A 23,887-nucleotide genomic window follows, 5' to 3' on the forward strand; every position below is an offset into this window, starting at 1 on the left:
TCACAGGTGAATTCTATCAAACATTTAGAGAAGAGCTAACACCTATCCTTCTCAAACTCTTCCAAAATATAGCAGAGGGAGGAACACTCCCAAACTCATTCTACGAGGCCACCGTCACCCTGATGCCAAAACCAGACTAAGATGTCACAAAGAAAGAAAACGACAGGCCAGTATCACTGATGAACATAGATGCAAAAATCCTCAACAAAATACTAGCAAACAGAATCCAACAGCACATTAAAAGGATCATACACCATGATCAAGTGGGGTTTATCCCAGGAATGCAAGGATTCTTCAATATACGCAAATCAATCAATGTGATACACCATACTAACAAACTGAAGAATAAAAACCATATGATCTCAATAGATGCAGAAAAAGCTTTTGACAAAATTCAACACCCATTTATGATAAAAACCCTCCAGAAAGTAGGCATAGAGGGAACTTATCTCAACATAATAAAGGCCATATACAACAAACCCACAGCCAACATCATCCTCAATGGTGAAAAACTGAAACCACTTCCTCTAAGATCAGGAACAAGACAAGGTTGCCCACTCTCACCACTATTATTAAACACTGTTTTGGAAGTTTTAGCCACAGCGATCAGAGAAGAAAAAGAAATAAAAGGAATCCAAATCGGAAAAGAAGAAGTAAAGCTGTCACTGTTTGTAGATGACATGATACTATACATAGAGAATCCTAAAGATGCTACCAGAAAACTACTAGAGCTAAACGATGAATTTGGTAAAGTAGCAGAATACAACATTAATGCACAGAAATCTCTTGCATTCCTATATACTAATGATGAATAATGTGAAAGTGAAATTAAGGAAACCCTTCCATTTACCACTGCAAGAAAAAGAATAAAATACCTAGGAATAAACCTACCTAAGGATACAAAAGATCTGTATGCAGAGAACTATAAGACACTGATGAAAGAAATTAAAGGTGATACAAATAGATGGAGAGATACACCATGTTCTTGGATTAGAAGAATCAACATTGTGAAAATGACTATACTACCCAAGCAATCTACAGATTCAATGCAATCTCTATCAAATTACCAATGGCATTTTTCACAGAACTAAAACAAAAAATTTTACAATTTGTATGGAAACACAGAAGACCCCGAATAGCCAAAGCAATCTTGAGAAAGAAAAGCGGAGCTGGAGGAATCAGGCTCCCTGACTTCAGCCTATACTACAAAGCTACAGTAATCAAGACAGTATGGTACTGGCACAGAAAAAGAAATATTGATCAATGGAACAGGATAGAAAGCCCAGAGATAAACACACAGACACACACACACACACACACACACACATGGTCACCTTATCTTTGATAAAGGAGGCAAGAATATACAATGGAGAAAAGACAGCCTCTTTAATAAATGTTGCTGGGAAAACTGGACAGCTACATTTAAAAGAATGAAATTAGAACACTCCCTAATAACATACACAGAAATAAACTTGAAATGGATTAAAGATCTAAATGTAAGGCCAAACACTATAAAACGCTTAGAGGAAAACATAGGCAGAACAGTCCATGACATAAATCACAGCAAGATCGTTTTTGACCCACCTCCTACAGCAATGGAAATAAAAACAAAAATAAACGAATGGGACCTAATGAAACTTAAAAGTTTTTGCACAGCAAAGGAAAACATAAACAAGATGAAAAGACAACCCTCAGAATGGGAGATAATATTTTCAAATGAAGCAACTGACAAAGGATTAATCTCCAAAAGTTACAAGCAGCTCATGCAGCTCAATATCAAAAAAAACAAACAACCCAATCCAAAAATGGGCAGAAGACCTAAAGAGACATTTCTCCAAAGAAGATATAGATTGCCAACACACACATGAAAGGATGCTCAACATCACTATCATTAGAGAAATGCAAATCAAATCTACAATATCACCTCACACTATTCAGAATGGCCATCATCAAAAAATCTACAAATAATAAATGCTGGAGAGGGTGTAAAGAAAAGGGAACCCTCTTGCACTGTTGCTGGGAATGTAAATTGATACAGCCACTATGGAGAACAGTATGGAGGTTGCTTAAAAATATATACTGGGCATATACCCTGAGAAAACCATAATTCAGAAAGAGCCACGTATCGCAATGTTCACTGCAGCTCTATTTACAATAGCTAGGACATGGAAGCAACCTAAGTGTCCATCGACAGATGAATGGATAAAGAAGATGTGGCCCGTGTATACAGTGGAATATTACACAGCCATAAAAAGAAACGTAATTGAGTTATTTGTAGTGAGGTGGATGGACCTAGAGTCTGTCATACAGAGTAAGTCAGAAAAACAAATACCGTATGCTAACACATATATATGGAATCTAAAAAAAAAGAAAAATGGTCATGAAGAACCTAGAGACAGGATGGGAAAAAAGACACGGATCTACTAGAGAATGGACTTGAGGACACGGGGAGGGGGACGGGTAAGCTGGGACAAAGTGAGACAGTGGCATGGACATATATACACTACCAAATGTAAAAGCGATAGCTAGCGGGAAGCATCCGCATAGCACAGGGAGATCAGCTTGGTGCTTTGTGACCACCTAGAGGGGTGTGATAGGGAGGGTGGATGGGAGGGAGACCCATGAGGGAAGACATATGGGGATATATGTATATCTATAGCTGATTCACCCTGTTATAAAGCAGAAACTAACACACCATTGTAAAGCAATTATATTCCAATAAAGATATTAAAAAAAAAAAAGAATGGAGCTGAACTCCCCTCTTCTTGGGGCCTGGACTTAGTGATTCATTTCTAATAGAGTTTGGCAGAAATGAGAACGAGAGGAGAACACAAGTATCTGAGATTAGAACACAGAAGGAATTGTAGCTTCCTTCTTGTTCCCTTGGATCACTTGCTCTGGAGGGAGCCAACTGCCCTATCACAAGGACACTCAATCAGCCCCGAGGACAGGCGGGCACAAGGAGAAACTGAGGTTAACAGCCACGTGTGGGGGCCATCTTGGGAGTAGTACTCAAACTTGTAAATAACTGCATCACCAGAACTACCACCCAGCTGAACTGCTTCCATTTTTCTGACACATAGAAATGATGAGATTAAAATTTTGTTGTTTGAAAATCACTAAATTTGGGGATAATGTATTATGCAAGAATAGATAACTAGAACACTGGCATTACATCCTCTCTGAAATACCAAGCATTGTCTTTAATTCCTGACTAGACCCAACCAATACAAATGCCAATATCTTCTGAGCTAATCATTGGCTGGCATTCTTTAGAATGATTTTTTTTTAATTAAAAGGTAAAGACTTGGACTTTTAATTATAACTTTATCACAATTTTAAATGGTTTAATGGCTCTTAGTCTTTTAATGTATAGGCAGGGAAGACAGACCAATATATAAACATATGATATACATATAGTTGGTTTCAATATATATATATTTCATGTGTTCTCTATATAATTTCCCTCCCTCTCTCTGCCTCTGTCTCCCTCTCCCCTCTAAATAATTCTAGTGAAGATGAGAAAGGAGCTTGAGGAAACTGAGGTACAGTGAAATTTAGAAACTTGCCCAACTTATATAGCTAGTAAGTAGTGGAGCCAAGATTCAAACCAGATTCACTTTCAAATTCTGCGCTCATAATCAATTATGCTATGCGGCCTCTCACTCTGTGTGTGTGTGTGTGTGTGTGTGTGTGTGTGTGTGAGAGAGAGAGAGAGCGAGAGAGAGCGAGAGAGAGCGAGAGAGAGAGAGAGAGAGAGAGAGAGAGAGAGAGAGAGAGAGGGAGAGAGAGAGAGATCACGTTTTAAGAAATAGGTGTAAGTTCTCAAATTCACCAGTATGTTTACATACATAGTCTACTGCTTGGCTGGTATTTCCTTCCATGGTACTTACACTGTTATTATCACATGGTCTGAACATTGTTAATAGTTAAATATCAACTGTTCTATGCAATGAAGAAAAGATGGGCATGCACATATATACATACACACACACACACATACACAAATTGGGACACAAAAGACAATGTGGACTTTTTCGAGAAGGTACCAGATGGCACACACATAAACAGTAGAATTCAACTGAAATATCTGTAGGTCGCTTTATAATATGTAATATCATGCCCCAGTACATGATTTACAAATCAGTTCCTGAGAGGTGTTTAGTGCAATGATAAACACATCACCTTCACTGTGTTTACTTAAGAAAGAAAAAAAAACATTAATGCAAATCACATTGGGAGATTTTTTATTAATTTAAATTGACATTGTTAATTTTGTCTGCCAAGGTCCTTAGTAAATATATCCTTACATGATACAAACCTACAGGTTCTTCTCAATACCACAAGATCATGAGGACTTGCAGATATCAATGTTCTGTAAAGATTAAAACAATGCTCAAATAATTCACAAGTTACTTTCCTGAAATACTTAAAAGAATATTCTGGGGAGTGTTTGAAAGGTCTGTTTATAAATAGTGACTGATATATTTAGTTAGGTATTTGGTGTTGAAGATAAACACTTCTTATATAAACATTGTTTTAATACACTGCTCTACTAATGAAACTAGTTATTAGATATAATACATTTCTGACACTAAAGAATAAAGCTTTGTCTTCATATTTATTTCATTCATAAGACTCTTATCAATGAAGAATGCTGTACCCAACAATAAACTGGCATATTGCAAGTGACATTCTGTAAAACTGAGAAAGAAAGCTACAACAAAACAAACTAGATAACTGCATTACACATACTTTATACAAACAGCCCATTCTGTACAGAATTAAACGCAGATCAAATGCTTTTAAAAGTTTTTGTGCCTAGACGGTAATTACAATCTTCACACACTAAAGAGAAAAGGAACAATAATAATACAGAACTCAGTATTTTTAACAATTATAACACATTTAACATCTTCAGCCAACCACTGGGTTCTCAAATCAGATTGGCAACTGAAATTTCACATCCACCTGGGCTTGCTTGGCTAAGGTCACTATCTCAGAGAGCTTTACAACCTGAAAGGAAAAAAACAAGCTTTGTCTCTATTTTCATAAAAACACAGAATCAGAACGATTGGTCAATGTAAAATTAATTGCATGTTCAGTCTTTTTCATTTAAAATATCTGGGCTATTCTGACATTGTTATAAATCACTTCACAGTCTTACAAGCATTTGCCACTCTTGAAGGATAGTCAAATCTAACACTGTTCACAACCCACACCATAACCCACACTGGATTTTATTCATATATATAGTATCAGAAAGTATTAAATAAATACATATCTGATATATGTATATATCTCTTCATCATTGCCTAAATTTTATCCATATTTTTTTCCTTTTTTTAAAATTATAGTTGATTTACAAGTTGTGTTAGTTTCAGGTGTACAGCAAAGTGATTCTGTATCCCTTATAGATATTGAATATAGTTCCCTGTGCTATACAGTAGGTCCTTGTTGGTTATTTTTTTATATATAGTAGTTTGTATCTGTTAATCCCAAACTCCTAATTTATCCCTCCCCAACTCCCTTTCCCCTTTGGTAACCCTAAGTTTGTTTTCTATGTCTGTGAGTCTGTTTCTGTTTTGTAAATAAGTTCATTTGTGTCATATTTTAGATTCCACATATAAGTGATATCATATGGTATTTGTCTTTCTCTTTCTGACTTACTTCACTTAGAATGATGATCTCTAGGTCCATCCATGTTGTTGCAAATGGCATTATTTCATTCTTTTTTATGGCTGAGTAGTATTCAATTGCATATATATACTACATCTTCTTTATCCACTCATCTGTTGATGGACATTTAGGCTGCTTTCATGTCTTGGCTATTGTAAATAACGCTGCTATGACCATAGGGGTGCATGTATCTTTTCCAATTACGGTTTTCTCCGGATATGTGCCCAGGAGTGGGATTGCTGGATCATATGGTAGTTCTGTTTTTAGTTTTTTGAGGAACCTCCATACTGTTCTCCATAGTGGCTGCACCAATTTACATTCCCACCAACAGTGTAGGAGGGTTCCCTTCTCTCCACACCCTCTCCAGCATTTGTTATTTGTAGACTAAAATACAGACTGGTCATTCTGTCCAGTGTGAGGTGATAACTCACTGTAGTTTTTATTTGCATTTCTCTAATAATTAGTGATGTTGAGCATTTTTTCATGTGCCTGTTGGCCATCTGTATGTCTTCTTTGGAGAAATGTCTATTTAGATCTTCTGCCTTTATCTTTAAAGATAGAAACAGTGACTGTCTTAGCTGGATACTACAGAACGCAAAGCATATCTAAATAAAAGCGATTCTCTAGTGGTCCAGTGGTTAGGACTCGGCGCTTTCACTGCCGGGCCCCAGTTTAACCTCTAGTCGGGGAGCTAAAATCCCGCAAGCCTCGCAGTGCGGCCATAAATAAATATATAAATCTTTTAAGAAATGTAAATAATCTTAACTTACAATGTTGGGATAGGAGCTTGGGTTTAGGAGTTAGTATTTTACTTTCTGTCAGTAAGTTAACAATTATCAAGCTGAATTCCAATGCTCTCTCTATAATCTGTCTGGGAATATCCAGCTGGTACCATACAACATATACAAATTATACATATCTAAAACCAAACAACAGATTTAGCTTCTCTCCTCCCCAGCAGCGTAGTTAAGAGAAGGTTTTAAAGTTAGACACCTTGAGTTCAGATCCCACTCTGATGCTTATGATACATGATCCTGAATAAGTTAATTTATCTAGCCTCTGTTTCTTCATCTATAAAAATGGAGATTATTTCACCAACTTGTATTAAATAAGATAATACGTGAAGAAAAAAAAAGGCTTAGCATTGCATGCACAATAAATTATAAATGGTAGCAGTTGCTAATATTCATATTATTAACATTGTCATGACTTCCATAACCTCCTACTCAGTAGAGAAGGACTACAGACACAACGAAAATCAACTGTTCACTTTTATTTTTCATGGTCTAATTGATCAAGCTCCTATTGATTCTTCTCCTTTCTCTCCATGTCCACAAAGCTTTTCTTAATTTAGGCTCTCATTGCAAACAAGCATATTTTCAGAGAAAAGTTCTAACCTATCCATTACCTTCACCTCACATCTATTTATTACACTAGCCAGATTCCTACTGTCCCTCACTCTTCCCTTCAACAATTGACTCCACATCTCAAAGTCAAAACAGGCTTTCTGAAACACTTTCTCATTCCCTTGCTCAAAATCTTAATTTAAACTCAGCACTGAGTGTAAATTCCTCTGTCTCTAAACTGCAGTTGAATTTTATTTACTAGCTAAGTTTTTTCCCAAATTATGTCCTAAAGAAGGAAATAAGACCTTTATTATTCTTATGAAAAGTTATCACATTAACAAAGCAAATCTCAAAAGCCTAGTTACTGATTAAACCATATAGCCCCAAAGAGTATTCTGTGAAATGTCTATAAGCACAGGTGGGAAAGAATCAGAAGTTCTCATTTAAAAACATCTCTGTATCTACTAGGGAGTGTGCACCAAGATATAGTGTTAAGTAAAAGAAATGAGGTAAAATACATGTTACCATCATATAATATGGGAAAGTGGAGACATATATGTATACATAAATCTATATGTATACACATACATTATTTGCTTGTTTTTTAAAAAGTGAAAAGACGAACAAAAAAATCCTAAGAAAACAAAAAAACTGGTTACCTATGGGGAAGGAACAAACAAGAGTAGGTATAAAGGCTAGATTCTCTAAGTACACCTTGTTTTACAGTTTGAATTTGGAAATATTATAACAAAAAAATTTTTAAGCAATTCCTTTAAAATAAATAAATGAAGCTAACCGTGCATCAAAGGTGGGATAAAACAGAGAACCGTTTCATGTGAATTTTAAAATCCAGTAAATTATGGGAAATACTTCAAAGGACAAAAAGAACTGCACATACAAGTCTTGAACTACTTTCAGTAGTCATATTGTTGGTATTATTATTCTAAAACTGTCATGTCTGTATTGAGGGACAAAGCAAAGGAATATTTATGTTACTACAGAATGGGAAAAAAGAGAAACAGATATCAGATAAGAAAAAAAAACTGTACCTTGGATTTGCATTGGAAATATTGGAAGTTATGTACTCATGTATTTATCTCTTTAAAAAATACATATTTTCCTAGATTTGCCACTTAAAAATATCTAGAAACAATGAACAACCCAATAGTTGTAAGCACCCTTAAAGCTTAAATTGTGCTGTCTAAACACCATCTGGCTGATTCCAGGTCTGCAGCAAGAAATGTAAAGATGAGCCTGAAAAATCTCATCATATCAGAAAGCATATCACAGGGCATGTAGGAAGGACTCAGGAGTCAACCTGAAGAGGTTCCCACTGACCAAAGATGAGATAATCTACGCATCAATAAAAATAACTAAAATGGACTGAACCACATCAAATATATTTAAATCCATGAGTTCAAAATAGCATGTGCATACATGCGTGCATGCAACACACACACCTAAAAACAAAAACTAAGAAACAAAAAAGCCTGGGTCACTTTAGTAGGCCATAATGGAACAAACCCATTATTTTGAAAACTGATCAATAAAACCAAAGAATTAAGTAAGTATCCTGCTTTTTCTATGAAAAATGTACTTCATGCCAACAAACAGTTGATAGAAGAAAGTTTCGCTTTTTATAAGTATGCCATATAATAAATAATCACAGAGTTACAAAATCACCACTTTGCATAAATAAAATATTGGATCTAAGTTATGAATGTCAATGACTGCTAGTATTACAAAAAGAGAAGTTATCTGACATTTATATACCTCCTTATGGAATTACACAAAATTAACCATAAAATATTCTTGCTCCCCACTCCTCAAAATCAAATACATATATGATCAAACCTATTGATTGAACTACCAGTTTACAGGAAATACAGGAGCAGAGGAACATGTTAAATGACACCCCATGAATACAATAATTAAAATCCAGACTACAGGAAACACTACAAGACCATCAGCCTGGTTTTTTCAACAAATAAAGTTAAGAATAAAAAAAGAGGCAAGGGAGAATCTATAAAAAGAAATTTAGTGATATATTAACCAACTGCAAGCATAGACTTTTGATTCTAATTCTAACAAAGAACCTAGGCAAAAAATATTTAAGAGAATCAGGGAAATTTCAACACTGACTCAATTCTTTCTTTTATAAAACATAATACCACTATCCCATCTGAAACAAGTAATAATAATCCCTTTATATCATCAATACCTTTATCTTTTACAGATAAATGATGAGAAGTATGAAATAATATAATGTCTGGGATTTGCTTCAAAATAATCATGGGCAAGGAAGGAAGTAGGTAAGAATAAGATGAGACACGACTTGAGCATGAACTGGTAATTGTTTAAGATGGGTGATAGGTATATGGGGTTCAATACTAGTGTTTAGCTGAAACACTCATTATTAGCAATATTAGCTGGTTCATTTTAGAATCTAAATGTTTATAAATCTTTCATACACTGCAAATTTATCCTCAGATCAACATAACCTGTTTACCATTTTAGCAGCTTCATCCAAGTCATCACAAGCAAGAATTTTAAGTCCACTGTCCGCTATCAGTGCCTTAGCATCATCAACTCGTGTACCTGGAAATGATTTATGCAAATATAGACATTTTAAATACCTACACAAAACCATTTAAAATGTTTGTCACAATATACATTTACAAATATGAAATTTCAACTAACTTTGGTCATTTAATACAAATGCTTCTAAACCAAATACTATAAAAACCTGGAGTTGCCTTGTGAAATACTTTGCCGTACCACATTAATGGTAATTCAGACAAGTCAAAATTCAAGATACGTACAATAAATAAATAATGTATCAACTTATAGTAAGCAAAACTATGAACAATTTTGCTCCAATGTTAGAATTTTTTAACCCACGTTTTAAAAACTCCCTACTATACTCTCATTTTAAAAATACAGCTATTGGGACAAAGTGAGAGGGTGGCATGGACATATATACATTACCAAATGTATAAAAGATAGCTAGTGGGAAGCAGCCACATAGCACAGGGAGATCAGCTCGGTGCTTTGTGACCACCTAGAGGGGTGGGATAGCGAGGGTGGGAGGGAGATGCAAGAAGGAGGGGATATGGGGATATATGTATTCGTATAGATGATTCACTTCGTGACAGAGCACAAACTAACACACCACTGTAAAGCAGTTATACTCCAATAAAGATGTTAAAAAAATATACAGCTATTTAAAACTAAATTTAAAACTAAATGAACCAAACCCCTTGGAATTATGAACTTTTAAGCAATTAGAGTTCACAGAACAACTGCAAGATCCTTTTACACTTACCTTGTAACCGTACCACAATAGGTATTTTAATTTCCAAATCCTTTACTGCCATGACTATACCCTGTGCAATAACATCACACCGCATGATTCCTCCGAAGATGTTGACCAGAATAGACAGTACCTGCCAATAAAATGTTTTAGATTAAAATTTTAAAGGAATGACTGTTTTTCCTTCCTTCCCAAGAAAACACTAGTATCTGTGCCTTATGATAAAAGTTAACTTCATGGAAACATTTTCAGACCAAACAGCCATACTCTCTGCATGCAGCTCTCATCACTGAAGTGTGTGCAGTCCACCACCTAGCAAAACTTATTTCCCCTCCTTGGGTAATTTCAACACCTGGCTCACAGTCTCTTCTCTCCTGTCACATATTAACAAGACCTCTTGATTCCATTTTCTTGTTTCCTATTAAGCATAGTCATTACCAACATTACTAACCCAGACCATGTTGTAAGACAACATCATATGCAAGAGCTCCAATTTAGTCCTCATTAACTATCATCTCTTCATTTTTCCCCATCAACTCTACTAACTCTTCACACAAACCAGGCCCTCAAAATTACTCAACATCTGTATGGATGGACACTCCTGGCTACACATCACATCCAAACCTCAGGGCCTATTTGGGTTGGCATTCTTTCATCATCACACCAGTAGTCTGAATCGCTGTTCTTCTATCCTTTAGAAAAAAACCTTATTTGTTTTTTAAAAAGAGGCTTAGTTTATTCAGCTACACTAGAACTTCTCAACCAGTGAGATAGAAATGGGTTATAGACACACCAAGATATTGTTCCCCTCACCCCTTAGAGCAGGGGTCCCCAAGCCCTGGGCCACGGACCGGTAGCGGTCCATGGCCTCTTAGGAACTGGGCCACACAGCAAGAGGTGAGCAGTGGGTGAGGGAGCGAAGCTTCATCTGCCGCTCCCCATTGCTCCCCATTGCTCCCCACCGCTCCCCATCGCTCCCCACCGCTCCCCACCACTCCCCATCGCTTCCCACCACTCCCCATCGTTCGCATGAACCATCCCCCACCCCCACCCCATCCGTGGAAGAACTGTCTTCCACGAAACCGGTCCCTGGTGCCAAAAAGATTGGGGACCGCTGCCTTAGAGCAATTAGGAAGGTTCTGGGACGGCTGGCACCTTAAGCCAGTGGCCTCTGACAACAAGCAACCTTCCCCATGTACCTCCCATGCCCCACTGAAATGTTACTTTCTGTGAATGCCATGACAGGAAAAAAGTTGAGACACACTGAGTTATACTAAGCATTCCTTATCTTTACCACTATTATTTCTATACTTCAAGAAATAAAGGTCTAGAATTCATAATGGAACAGAATTCACAGTGGACTCTGGCACCCTCCCATCTCACCCCCTCCTGCCGCATGTGGGATAGCTACAGTACGCACCACAGGCATCATCTAGCACTTGAGCCTCAAGTGACTGGAGCTCTACCATGTCACTTTTACCTCCAGTCCATATCAACTGATTACTACCAAGGACAAATCCTTGACCTGGCCAGAATGAATGTCTCTACAATATCAAATGTCTAAATCCCACTCTTGCTCAACCTCCTCTCCTTTCACTTAATGCCTTTCATCTCTAACTCTAACAAATCCAATCTTTTAAAGTCTCTAGTCCCTCAACCCCTTCCTAATCAACCAGTCTATCAGCTCTCCCCCAATCTGGCGTGCTTCACTATAGAGCCTAGAAGCCACAGCTGAGCAAACCAATGACACTGTCGTGGGCACACTCAGCTTCCTCATAGCCACTCCTCTCTCATACCCAGTCTACCTGCGTCCCCATTCAAATAATACATGATTCCAGCCTATTAGTTTATCCGTTCCAACTTCAAGAAAAGTAAAAGAGTGGGAAAAAACAAAACCAAACACCAAACCTGTGAAACACGAGCATAACCTGAAGAGCAGTATAATAATGATTCATCAGCAATAGTCTGACTCATACCTTTCAACCTTCTTCATGAGCCTCCTATCCCACTTCAAACTCTCTAACTTCTGGCATATGATCTTCCTTTTCCAGTAATACCTTAAGGAGTAACCTCCTCTCCAAAACTAACCTCATCACTAATTACTGTACTGTGTCTCCTCCAGGTCTCCATTCCTTTAGCTATATTCACTCTCTTCTTTATCTTCAAATCTCTTCTCCAGCTAGAAACAACCCATCTTCTTGGTCTTCTACACAAACACGCATACACTGCACAGCTCTTCTCAAGCCGACCTCCACTCAACTGCGAGCACTACGTCCTCCTGTGCCTCCTCAGACTCCACCACCGAAAGAGTAACTCTCCTGTATGACTCCACACCCTCAATTCCCAATCACAACTCAACCCACTGCAGCCTGGCCTCTGTCCCCCTCTCCTCTCTTTCAGCATCTAACACTACTGCCCATTCCCTTACTTCCCAGAACTCTTCACCCTGGCCTTTGATGTCACCACTCTCTCCTGATCTGCAACCATCTCTGTCAGTTTGTTCTCTCCCTCTTTTATTGGGTCTTCCTTCTTTATTCAGTCCTTCAGCACTGGGTGGGAGGAGCCAGGTTCCATTCTTGGTTTCCTCAAATCACTTGCATGAGTCATATCACCAACGCCTAACACTTCAACTTTTCTCAATATACTGAGGACTCTCAAATACACATCTGACCATTATAGGAAGAATATCTTTACAACTATCTACCAGGTATAATCACCACAGGGCAAACTTAACACATTCATTCAAAAATACCAAATTTCTTTACTTTGCTTCTGACAGCACAAAAGATATCACCAATGATTCTCTGCAGCCAGAAGTCCCAACCAATCCCTCCCCATGCCACGCCCAAAAAGGAAAAAAATGAACTTAAGGATTCTATCTCAGCAGTGTAGGTTTCATTGCTTTATTCTTACTGACACTGCCTTTGTTATGGACCTCTTCATCCTTCCCAACAAGCAGGTATAATAACCAAATTGATACCTTCTGCCAGTGTCTCCCTATTCTCCATTTCACACTTTACTAGCAGAATTAACTTCTTTTTTAAAAATAAAAAAACAAAAAGGTAAGGAGTTGATATATATATTTGTAAATGTGCTGGGGTAGAAGTATTAAATTCAAAACTCCTTAGCTATAGATACAGGGATCTTCACAACTTGGATCTCAATTTGCCAACATTACTCCTTATCATTCATCCCAATAATGCTACATCTTTATGCATAAGCATCTTACCAATCCATGAACACAGTGGCCCTCTCTGGACCCCATGCCTCTGCACATTTCCTTCCCCTTGCCCAACTCATTCAATTCTCAACACAGTTCAAGGTATCTTGATCCCTACCAATGACAAATTCTCAGTCTAAATTCAGTAAGACTAGTTACATGAAGGCCATTATCTTATTTCCATAAGCCTTAAAAAAACCCACATTGGGGCTTCCCTGGTGGTGCAGTGGTTGAGGGTCCGCCTGCCAATGCAGGGGACGCAGGTTCATGTCCCGGTCCGGGAGGATCCCACATGCCGTGGAGTGGCTGGGCCCGTGAGCCGTGGCCACTGGGCCTGCGCGTCCGGAGCCTGTGCTCCGCGGCGGGAGGGGCCACAGCGGTGAGAGGCCCGCGTACCGCAAAAAAGAAAAACAAACAAAAACCCACATTGGTCACACAGTAGATATATTCCTTAAAAAAATACCTGATGAATGATAATATGTCTGTTTCTTGGATCACAATGCTTCACATCTCTTGTATTCTGATAATTATTTATAAATTCGTAACTATAAATTATGGCATATCTATATATGACAGATTATGCAAACATTACAATGAGTGTTTTAGAATAATATTTTACACAAAAAGTGCTCAAGATATGTTAGCAAAAAAAGACTCAAAATGTGTGTATTGAAAGATATATATATGAATGGGTGAAATATATGGCATGTGAATTATATCTTTTTTTTTTTTTGGAAGCCAGGTTTTTGGGGGTTTTTTTGGTTTATTTTTATTTATTTTAGGCTGCACTGGGCCTTCGTTGCTGCGTGTGGGCTTTCTCTAGTTGCGGTGAGCGGGGGCTACTCTTCCTTGTGGTGCACAGCCTTCTCCTTGCGGTGGCTTCTCTTGTTGCAAAGCATGGGCTCTAGGTGCACAGGCTTCAGTAGTTGTGGCACACGGGCTCAGTAGTTGTGGTGTGCGGGCTCTAGAGTGCAGGCTCAGTAGTTGTGGCACACAGGCTTGGTTGCTCCGCAGCATGTGGGATCTTCCCGGATAAGGGCTTGAACCCGTGTCCCCTGCATTGGCAGGCAGATCCTTAACCACTGCGCCACCAGGGAAGCCCCATGAATTATATCTTAATAAAGCTGTTTCTAGAATGATACATATGCAATGTGTATGAGTGTATGTGTGAAATATATAAGCATTAACAAGTCTTAAAGAAAATAAATCAAATCAATAGTAACAAAAGCTATGCCTGGATAGAATTAAAGATGATTTTTATTTTCTTTTTAGCTTTACAGACTTTCCAGATTTCTGGCTTTTTTAGTCAACTAACAGCTCCAAAATTTTTTCTATAGTAATGGGTTCTCATGCCAAATCACTACCGTTTATAGTATTATCTAATACCATCCAGTATTTCTTCACCTTGTTTTCTAAATCACAATGGGAAAGTTTATCTTTCTTTCTTGCTAACTTTTATTTTACTGATTTCAGCAAACTTTTCCAAACTATTGACGACTTTTGAACTTTAACGCTCAACTACTATAACGACCACATTTACTAATTAATCAGGTTACTTCTCTCCATTCAAATTCTAAAACATAAGTTCTGCCCCTACCTTTTTATCTGAAGTGATAAGTTTAAATGCTTCTGTTACTTGATGGACTGTGGCACCACCACCAACATCAAGAAAGTTGGCTGGAGTCCCTCCATGAAGCTTTATTATATCCATTGTGGCCATTGCCAAACCAGCACCATTTACTATCAAGAAGGGAAAATGATTTGTATAAGCAACAAACAAAGAAAATAAATTAAGCTTAGCCAATCCAACTCTTAACATAAAAACAGGTGGTACCTAGACAGCCTATATTTCCATCTAGGCCAATGTAGTTGAGATCTGCCTTAGCTGCATCTTTGTCCCTTTCATCTTCCTGGGTCCAGTCCTGTAGGTCAAAGATTTTCTTCTGGCGATAAGCTGAATTAGAATCAAAATTGATCTTTGCATCCATACATAGCACTTTGAAGGAAAAAAATAAAGTGATGTTAATTTCAAGATAGACACAATAAACTATACAGTAATCAAATATTTTTGACTTCAGAAGAAAAACACATTTTGTTACTTACTAAAGTATTTCAATTTATCTTCACAATTAATTCAAACTGTTTCTTGAAAAAGAATATGTGAAAATTAAAACTGCCCCATCAAAGTTACTGGTTCTACACCTATCCTAAGCAACAGATAAAGAAGGGAAAAAAAAACCCTCAAAAGCATTTAATTTTCTTTTTAATTACCAAGAATTAACCGTCCATGCTCCTAGCTAACTCCTTTGCTTGGGCCCAGGGTCTCAACTCAAGGGGATTGTTCCGCTAATTCTGTCTTTCTTGCACTGTAAATTCCACCCCACCCCACTTTTCTATTGGCTAAATCAAACTGACTTGTAAAAATGCTGTTCTTTCCCCCACCTCAATAAAAAGAAAGAAAAAACTCTTTACTCACTACCTCCCCCCACCCCCTTACTCTCCTCTTTCTATACAACATAACTCACGGAAAGAGCTGTCTCTTTAAACCTGGGGTCAGCAAACTATGGCCTATGGGCCAGATTCAGCCTGTGCTGGTTTTTTTATGGCCTGTGAGCCTACAAAGGGTTTTATATTTTTAACATGTTATGAAGAAGAAAGAAGAAAGAAAGGGTAAAGGAAGAAGGAGAAGAACAAGTAGAGAAATAGCAGTAACTGAGACTACATCTGCCAAGCCCTGCTTAAAAAACTCCCTATACCAGTACAAGTTTTTCTCCTGCCATTCTCTCTTAAATCCACTCTAATCAGGCTTTTACCTCCAGCACTCTACCAAAATGGCCCTTATGAAGGTTAATTCTCTGACTTTAGCTTTCAATATGTATTCTATCCCTTCCTTGCTCCAATGTAACTACAACTTTCTCCTTATTCCTGAACAGATAGAGGCTAAAAGAACTGAGCAGTTTCAGCTGTTGCACAAAACAAGAGACAAAGTTTAGAGTCAGCCAAATTAACTATTAACAACAAAAACCAACATTCTTTCAGAGGAAGCTGACAGAATTCAGTCTCCCAAAATGTCTAGTATACAACTAGAAATTATTAGATCTGTGAAGAAACAGGAAAATGTAACCAAAAATAAAGAGACAAAGCAGTCAAAAGAAACCAAACTCAAGATGACTCAAATTTTAAAGTATCAGAGGACTGTGAAATAGTTATTTTAAACATGTTTAATGATTTAAGGGAAAATATGGTCATAATAAAGCACCACATAAGTAATCTCAGCAGAAAATAAAACTATGAAAGGAACCATATTGAAAATTTGGAACTAAAAAGTACAATATCTGAAATCACTGGTGAATGATAATATGTATGTTTCTTGGATTGTGATCCTTCAGATCCCTTGTATTTTGATAATCATTTATAAATTTATAGTTATAAATTGTGGCATATCTATATATGACAAATTTTACAAATATTAAAATAAGTGTTTTAGAAGAATGCTTTAGTAAATGCAAAAAGTGCTCAAGATATGTTAGCAAAAAAATCTGCATATAACTTTACAGTTGGCCCTCCATACCTGCAGTTTTGCATCCAAAGATTCAACCAACCACAGATTATGTAGTACTGTAGTACATACTTATTGAAAAAAAAATCTGCTTATAAGTGGACCCTCATGGTTCAAATTAGTGTTGTTCAAGAGTCAACCATATATCTATTAAATTAATAAAATTAACATGCCATTCAAAAAACAATGAGGAACACATAGTAAAGGCATTAATCCTTAGTAGGCCTCTAAAGTATATAGACTCAAGAAGATAAAGACAGGTTCACTCAGGTGATGGTGATTCTCCAATAAAAACATACTTGGGGTGAAATACCTAGGAAGCGTATTTCCTAGACCTGAGCCCTGCAACAGTCAGTAGAACCAGCCACTGACAATTCTGCTAAAAGCAAGGGTATGTGTAATATCAGTAAACAGAGCCCATACTCAATTCCTAGTGTTCAAAAGAGGAAAAACTTTTAAGAAATGTACATTTTGGGTTTCCTCCCCCCAGAAGTCACAAATGCACCAGGCCAAAATTAATTCCTTACTTGGAGATTTCTCTCAACTGATTTCAGGTCCATAGGTAAGATAATCAAGACAACTGGCATCCTGGGGAGACTAATATCAGTCCATTCTCTTTCATTCAGCTTTCACTGAGTTTCTGCCACGATCTTTGATAAAACGAAGTACATGGTTCTGAGAATATTATTGTGCCTGGCAGTGGGATCACTGTCCTGGCAGTGGGAATGGCTTGAGTTTGGGGGGAGGGGTTTCTCCAAATTTGGTAATTGAGGGTCAAAGCTGTGATAAACTTATATGTATTATTAACCTTTTGTACACTTTTAGAATTCAGGCACATAAGAGATCTGAAATTCAAATAATATAACTTCTGAAATCACAAAGAAACTCTACCCATTCCTGTGACAGACAGTCCAAACTGCCATGGCTAAAAGAATTTTAAAACTATCTAGAATTCATAACCTCTCATTCAATCAAAATATTTACAAAATTAGAAAGAACATTAATTTCTTTGAACTTCTAACTCAGATAAGAGAATGTGACTTGGGACTTCAGTTCTCTAGGTCCTCTGGACTTTTATCACATTTGGACTTTAAATCCAGCTGTGTCTTTATGTAATCTACTATTAGAGTATTTCAGAGTATTTTAATGCCATAATCTAATCTCACTGATGAACTTTTGAAATTCCGATAGACAACCTGACTGGACATAATGTGGTGTCAGAAACAGAAAAGAATAAATTTTCAGAATTGAGCATAACACTTTCTTAAAGCTGATACTGGTGTACTATTTTGACCCATTTTAGAAATTTCTGGGGGTAAAAATCCAAACTACCTATAGATGCTCCCATATAATAGCCAGAGGAACAATGGCTGGGATTGGAAAGGCAGCTTCAAAGTCAGAACAAGATTACCCAAACAGACAGCTAACCTCTCCTCCCTCAAGAGCTCCACATCCACCCTGATAGATCACAGGCTTGATGGTTGAGCTCAGTGGGTAAAGAAAATACTAAGGAATGTTTGGGGGGGAGGCGGCGGGATCAAATCTTCCCCACTCCTGATGCTTCCTTTCACGTTCACTTAGTATAAGATCTGTCTCTCACTGTCTCTACTTAATTCTTCCCAGAGGAAAGGACACAAATTATCTGTCTAGTTAATCTAGATATTATAAAACTAGGCATGCATAATTCTGCTCAATCCTTCTTCCTCTTGGGAGTAAGCTTCCCACAGCGAGCAACCATTTCCAACTGCTATTCCCAAGGCACAGTCTATCCCTGACAGGCCTGCCCTGTTAAAGCCTCATATTTGAATAGATTTATTAAGTCTGTCTAATGGTGTAATTTAGTTGTCAGATCCATTTTAGTTAGAACTCTGTCAGGGAAGATCAGTAATCACTGGAAGATCTCTCAGAAACCCCAATGATGGCAAAGGTATGATAAGCTATTTAAGCAATTGTATTCAAATATATACATATATATATATATTATATTACCCTATGTTTTCAGAGCATTACTAGGAAAATAAGTCTAGAGTCTATATGCTTTCCTCTTACAATTATTCAAACAAGTAAACCGGTACAAATTAAGAGGTATACTTCATTCTATGCAGCATATATGTTCCAAAAAAACTGTGCACAAAGGAAATAACTCCAAATTTAGTCATTCAAAATATCCTTAAACTACTATTTTAAGGAATACTATGATAATTTTCCCAAATGTATATTCTATCTTGTCATATGGTAACTTGGTACCAAAAGGAGACAAATATCTATATTTTCTATTTTTAAAAATATTACTTTTGAAACTCAATATGAACCTTATAAATAAAACGTATCAATCTGCATATGTTTATAACTACATAGTCTGCATTGGTCTAAAGCCTCCATTCAAAATATATAAAGAAAGTACTGTGAGAAATGTAGATCTGCTAACAGAGCCTGAGCTTGAACTCATCTGTAAAATAAAGCCTTCTCCTTTCCATTCCCACTGCCTTTGTTACCTCCTGCTTGGACTACTGCTACAGCTTCCTAACCTAAAAGATATACCTTATTGCTAATCTCTTCCTACTCCAATAATGCTGATATACTACTCTCTACCCAAAATATCCCTGTCATACAACTGTGTCATATGTAAGAGCACAAATTCTGCAGCTGACTGTTTAGATTCACCGCCCAGTTCTACCACTAGCCATGTGTCCCTGGGCAAGTCACTTAACCTCTTGGTAACTCAGTTTCCTAACCTATAAAATAAGGATAGTAATAGTATCCACCTCACAGAACTGCTATAAACATTTAATGAACTATAGGGGTCCATATCTGAAAAGTTCTTACAATAGTGCCTAGCATATGGTATTTGCTATGTTTTCGTTAAATAGAGGAAACCTACTATTTCCTACTATAGGAAACCAAAGTATACTTAGAATACTTAGAAAACAAATACAACAATAGAATTAAAATCTTCAAATGAAGAACAAAATCAACAGTCTCTGTATACCGCAATAAACAGTAAGAAAATACAATGGCAGAAAAGATCCCAATCAAAATAGCCACAAAAAAATACTTCTACAAATAAATCTAAAAAGAAATATAATACCTACCCAAAGAAAATAAGTCTTACTTAAAAAAGTATAAATCAAGACTTACATAAATGGAAAAATAGGTATTTCTAGTTGGAAAAACTGATTACTAGGAAGATGTTAATTTTTCCCCAACAATTTATAGGATGAATACAATTCCAATAAAATTCCAGTATGGGGCTTCCCTGGTGGCGCAGTGGTTGAGAGTCCACCTGCTGATGCAGGGGACACGGGTTCATGCCCCGGTCTGGGAAGATCCCACATGCTGCGGAGAGGCTGGGCCCGTGAGCCATGGCCGCTGAGCCTGCGCGTCCGGAGCCTGTGCTCCGCAGGGGGAGAGGCCCCAACAGTGAGAGGCCCGCGTACAGCAAAAAAAAAAAAAAAAATTCCAGAATGATCGGTTTTGAAACCTGACAAAAGGATTCTAAAGGTTGCCTAGCAATAGGAGTTAGTAATTGGACATCCAAGTACCAAATGCAGGACCAAAGGCTTCAAGGAGTTTGAGAACCCCTAAACTGCATGAAAAACAGTGCATATGCACATGCACACATGGGAACACTGGTGCAGACTCCTTGGTGAGGGTTACTCGCTTTCATGCAATTTTCACTGCATTTCTTAAAATTTGTCCTTGACCCACAAAGGATTAAGTAATGCCAATCTAAAAGAATAAATAGGTAAGAACTGCCTCCCTTAAAAAAAAATATCGGTTTCATACAGATAATTCTCCTTCACTGGACATTTCATTTTTAAAATGTGCATCAGCCCTCACGCTTTAAAAAAATTTAATTATTTTTAGTTTTATAAACTACCTCTACAATCACAAGAAAACTTACTCATTTTTCTTTATACAACCATATAAATGACCAGCTAAAAATTGACTTCTATAATAATGAATATAACTAATTAGAAGTATAAAAGTGAAAGAGATCTACAAATGCTTAAGAAGATTAGAAATGTCCAAAGAGACGTGAAACAAAATCAAACAAATTATAGCAACAGAAGCAATTAATGTAAAATATCAAGAAAAATTTAGGCTACAATAAAGCAACTTATAGTTTTAGAAAAACTATACATGGAAAGCATGGTAATTCAAAACCTGATTTACCTTTTAAACATACGTAAAAGAAAAGCTGTCAAAGTGACAAGCTAATCTTACTTCCCTAATATTAAATGACTCTAGCATCAGAATACACACTTTGTACAATAACAATCATGGTGTCTCTAAAGTTTGAAACCTGGGGAGACTAAAATGGCTAATTCCCCAAAACTACAACTATTTATTCACTACTGTAGTGGATACTCTAATCCATCACTGCCCAACAGAAATTTCTGCAATAATGAAATTGTTCTTTATGTGTGCTGTCCAATACAGAGCTGTCCAATACATGGGGCTACAGAGCACTTGAAATGTAACTAGTGCAACTGAGAAATATTTTAATCTTATATTATTTCAATTAATTTTAACTGCCACATGTGACTGGTAGCTGCCATACAGTGCAGCTTTAACCCCTCTGTGTGTACATAAATATATATTTAAGGTGTTTGTTTTAAAGGGTCTCTTTAATATTTGTTCACATTCACTCTTTTCATTATAAAATAAGCTTCTACATAGAAATGAGTTCACTTCCTTATGAGTTCAACTTCCTCAGTGAAGAATATGATAAGTGGATAAACAGACAATCAATGTTTGATAAAAGATACTTTACCAGCTCCATCTGAATCCTCTACCATTGGATTTATTTCTACCATGGTTGCATCATATTTCAGAAAAAGGTTGTAAAGCTTAATCATGTTTTCTGCTGCAGAATCCACAATATTGGCTGGAAATCCCATCTTCTGTGCAAGCTGAAATTAATTTGTCTCTTTATTATAGGAATGCTGTATACATCCAATCAACATTAAATTATTACAAATAAAAAACCTTGTAGTTTATCATTTAAATAATAAACATGACTCATTTATGGTTAAACATTAATCACTAAAATAGCATCTACTATCACTAAATGGTTAAACAAAAGTTTTTATTCAAAATCCTCACAAAGCAGGTAGTATGCCCATTTTACAAAGAAAGAGATTCAGGGCTTCCCTGGTGGCGCAGTGGCTGAGAGTCTGCCTGCCGATGCAGGGGACACGGGTTCGTGCCCCGGTCCGGGAAGATCCCACATGCAGCAGAGCGGCTGGGCCCGTGAGCCATGGCCGCTGAGCCTGCGCGTCCAGAGCCTGTGCTCCGCAGCGGGAGAGGCCACAACAGTGAGAGGCCCACATACCGCAAAAAAAAAAAAAAAAAAGATTCAGAGAGGTCAAATGACTTGTCATTCGCCTCAATTCCTGTTCCTCCTGTGTTATTCCATAGCCTCCATACTACCACTAAGCCTTATGGCCAACCTAAACTGAAAATAGAGACTTATATTTTATTAAAACTACATATAAAAGGCAGACTGATAATCCAAATGGTCCAATGGCCAAAATATTAATTCACCCTATTTTACCTTTTAGGTAATTTATGAAGAGTGTCTACCAAGCAATGAAGACACATCCAGTCAAACAAGTATTATCCCATTCATTCAAAAATCTACTGAACACCTAATATATGCTAGATTCAAAAGATATACAGGTACTTAAGCTTCTAATCTAGTAGAAAAGTTTACAGTCTTGAGCAGAGATTCCTCCCTAAATATACCTGAAGAGCTTTTTTTCCTTTCAATTTTTATTTATTTATTTATTTATTTTTGGCTGTGTTGGGTCTCCGTTGCTGCACATGGGCTTTCTCTAGTTGTGGCGAGCAGGGGCTACTCTTCATTGCGGTGCACGGGCTTCTCATTGCAGTGGCTTCTCTTGTTGCGGAGCATGGGCTCTAGGCACACGGGCTTCAGTAGTTGTGGCGCGTGGGCTTAGTTGTTCTGCGGCATGTGGGATCTTCCCGGGCCAGGGATCGAAACTGTATCCCCTGCATTGGCAGGCAGATTCTTATCCACTGTGCTCTTCAGGGCAGCCCGGAAGAGCTTTTTTAAAAATGCATACACCAAGGTCTCAACCCAGAAGTTGTGGTTCACAAGTTCTATAGTGGACCAAAACTCCATAATATTTTAAAGTTGTATAAGCAATTCTGAACCACTGGTATAGAAGCCACATGTCTCTTTTTTTATCCTAACTGTTGCAGCTGATCAGGAAACCTATGGAGTAGCTTTTTCCTCTCTTCCAATTGCTATCTAAGGCTACAATACATCTGACTTTCAATAACAGAAAATATTAAATTCTTTGAAAGTGAATGTGATTCTTGCAAGAAGACAAATGCAAATAATCAAATGAAAATAAAGTGGATGATCAAACTAAGAAATGTAATTTTGGGTTAAAACATTTCAAAACAAAGAATGATGAGAAATAAAGTACCATTTCATTTAGAAAGATTTTCACTAGGTTACAATCTACTGTTTTAAATGTAAACACCTGAGAATTACAAAAGAATTCTGATCAGCCCAGTATGAAATTAGTTTGTCTAGCACTGTGCTGGGAACTATTTCTGTTCATCCATCACTCAAAAAGGTACAATCTTAGTAGATTATTCCTTCAAGTATTCTTGTAAATCAAGTGTTTTCTTTCTCATTTAAATTTAAGTCTCCAGTCATCACTCTCACATAACTACCTAATGAATCAAATCTCTGTCCCCTTTAAACATTTATACCATTCACTTGCCTAAAT

The 23,887-nt window shown here is 37.2% G+C and overlaps 1 protein-coding gene across 2 annotated transcripts in view; it reads right to left on the bottom strand.

Moving 5' to 3' along the window:
* Positions 1-4,230: 4,230 nt before the first annotated feature.
* SUCLA2 (succinate-CoA ligase ADP-forming subunit beta) overlaps positions 4,231-23,887 on the bottom strand; it is a 48,007-nt gene continuing 28,350 nt past the window's right edge. For both annotated transcript variants that reach the window (XM_067713882.1, XM_067713881.1), the window contains 6 exons: positions 21,895-22,033; positions 15,393-15,554; positions 15,156-15,298; positions 10,351-10,471; positions 9,535-9,623; positions 4,231-5,016 (listed from right to left, as the gene is read on the bottom strand). In XM_067713882.1, coding sequence (XP_067569983.1) covers positions 4,942-5,016; positions 9,535-9,623; positions 10,351-10,471; positions 15,156-15,298; positions 15,393-15,554; positions 21,895-22,033 — 729 coding nt within the window. In that variant the 3' untranslated portion in view covers positions 4,231-4,941. The remainder of the gene's footprint in view (positions 5,017-9,534; positions 9,624-10,350; positions 10,472-15,155; positions 15,299-15,392; positions 15,555-21,894; positions 22,034-23,887) is intronic.

Source organism: Pseudorca crassidens, chromosome 18 (assembly GCF_039906515.1).
Source record: "Pseudorca crassidens isolate mPseCra1 chromosome 18, mPseCra1.hap1, whole genome shotgun sequence".
Lineage (NCBI taxonomy): Eukaryota > Metazoa > Chordata > Mammalia > Artiodactyla > Delphinidae > Pseudorca > Pseudorca crassidens.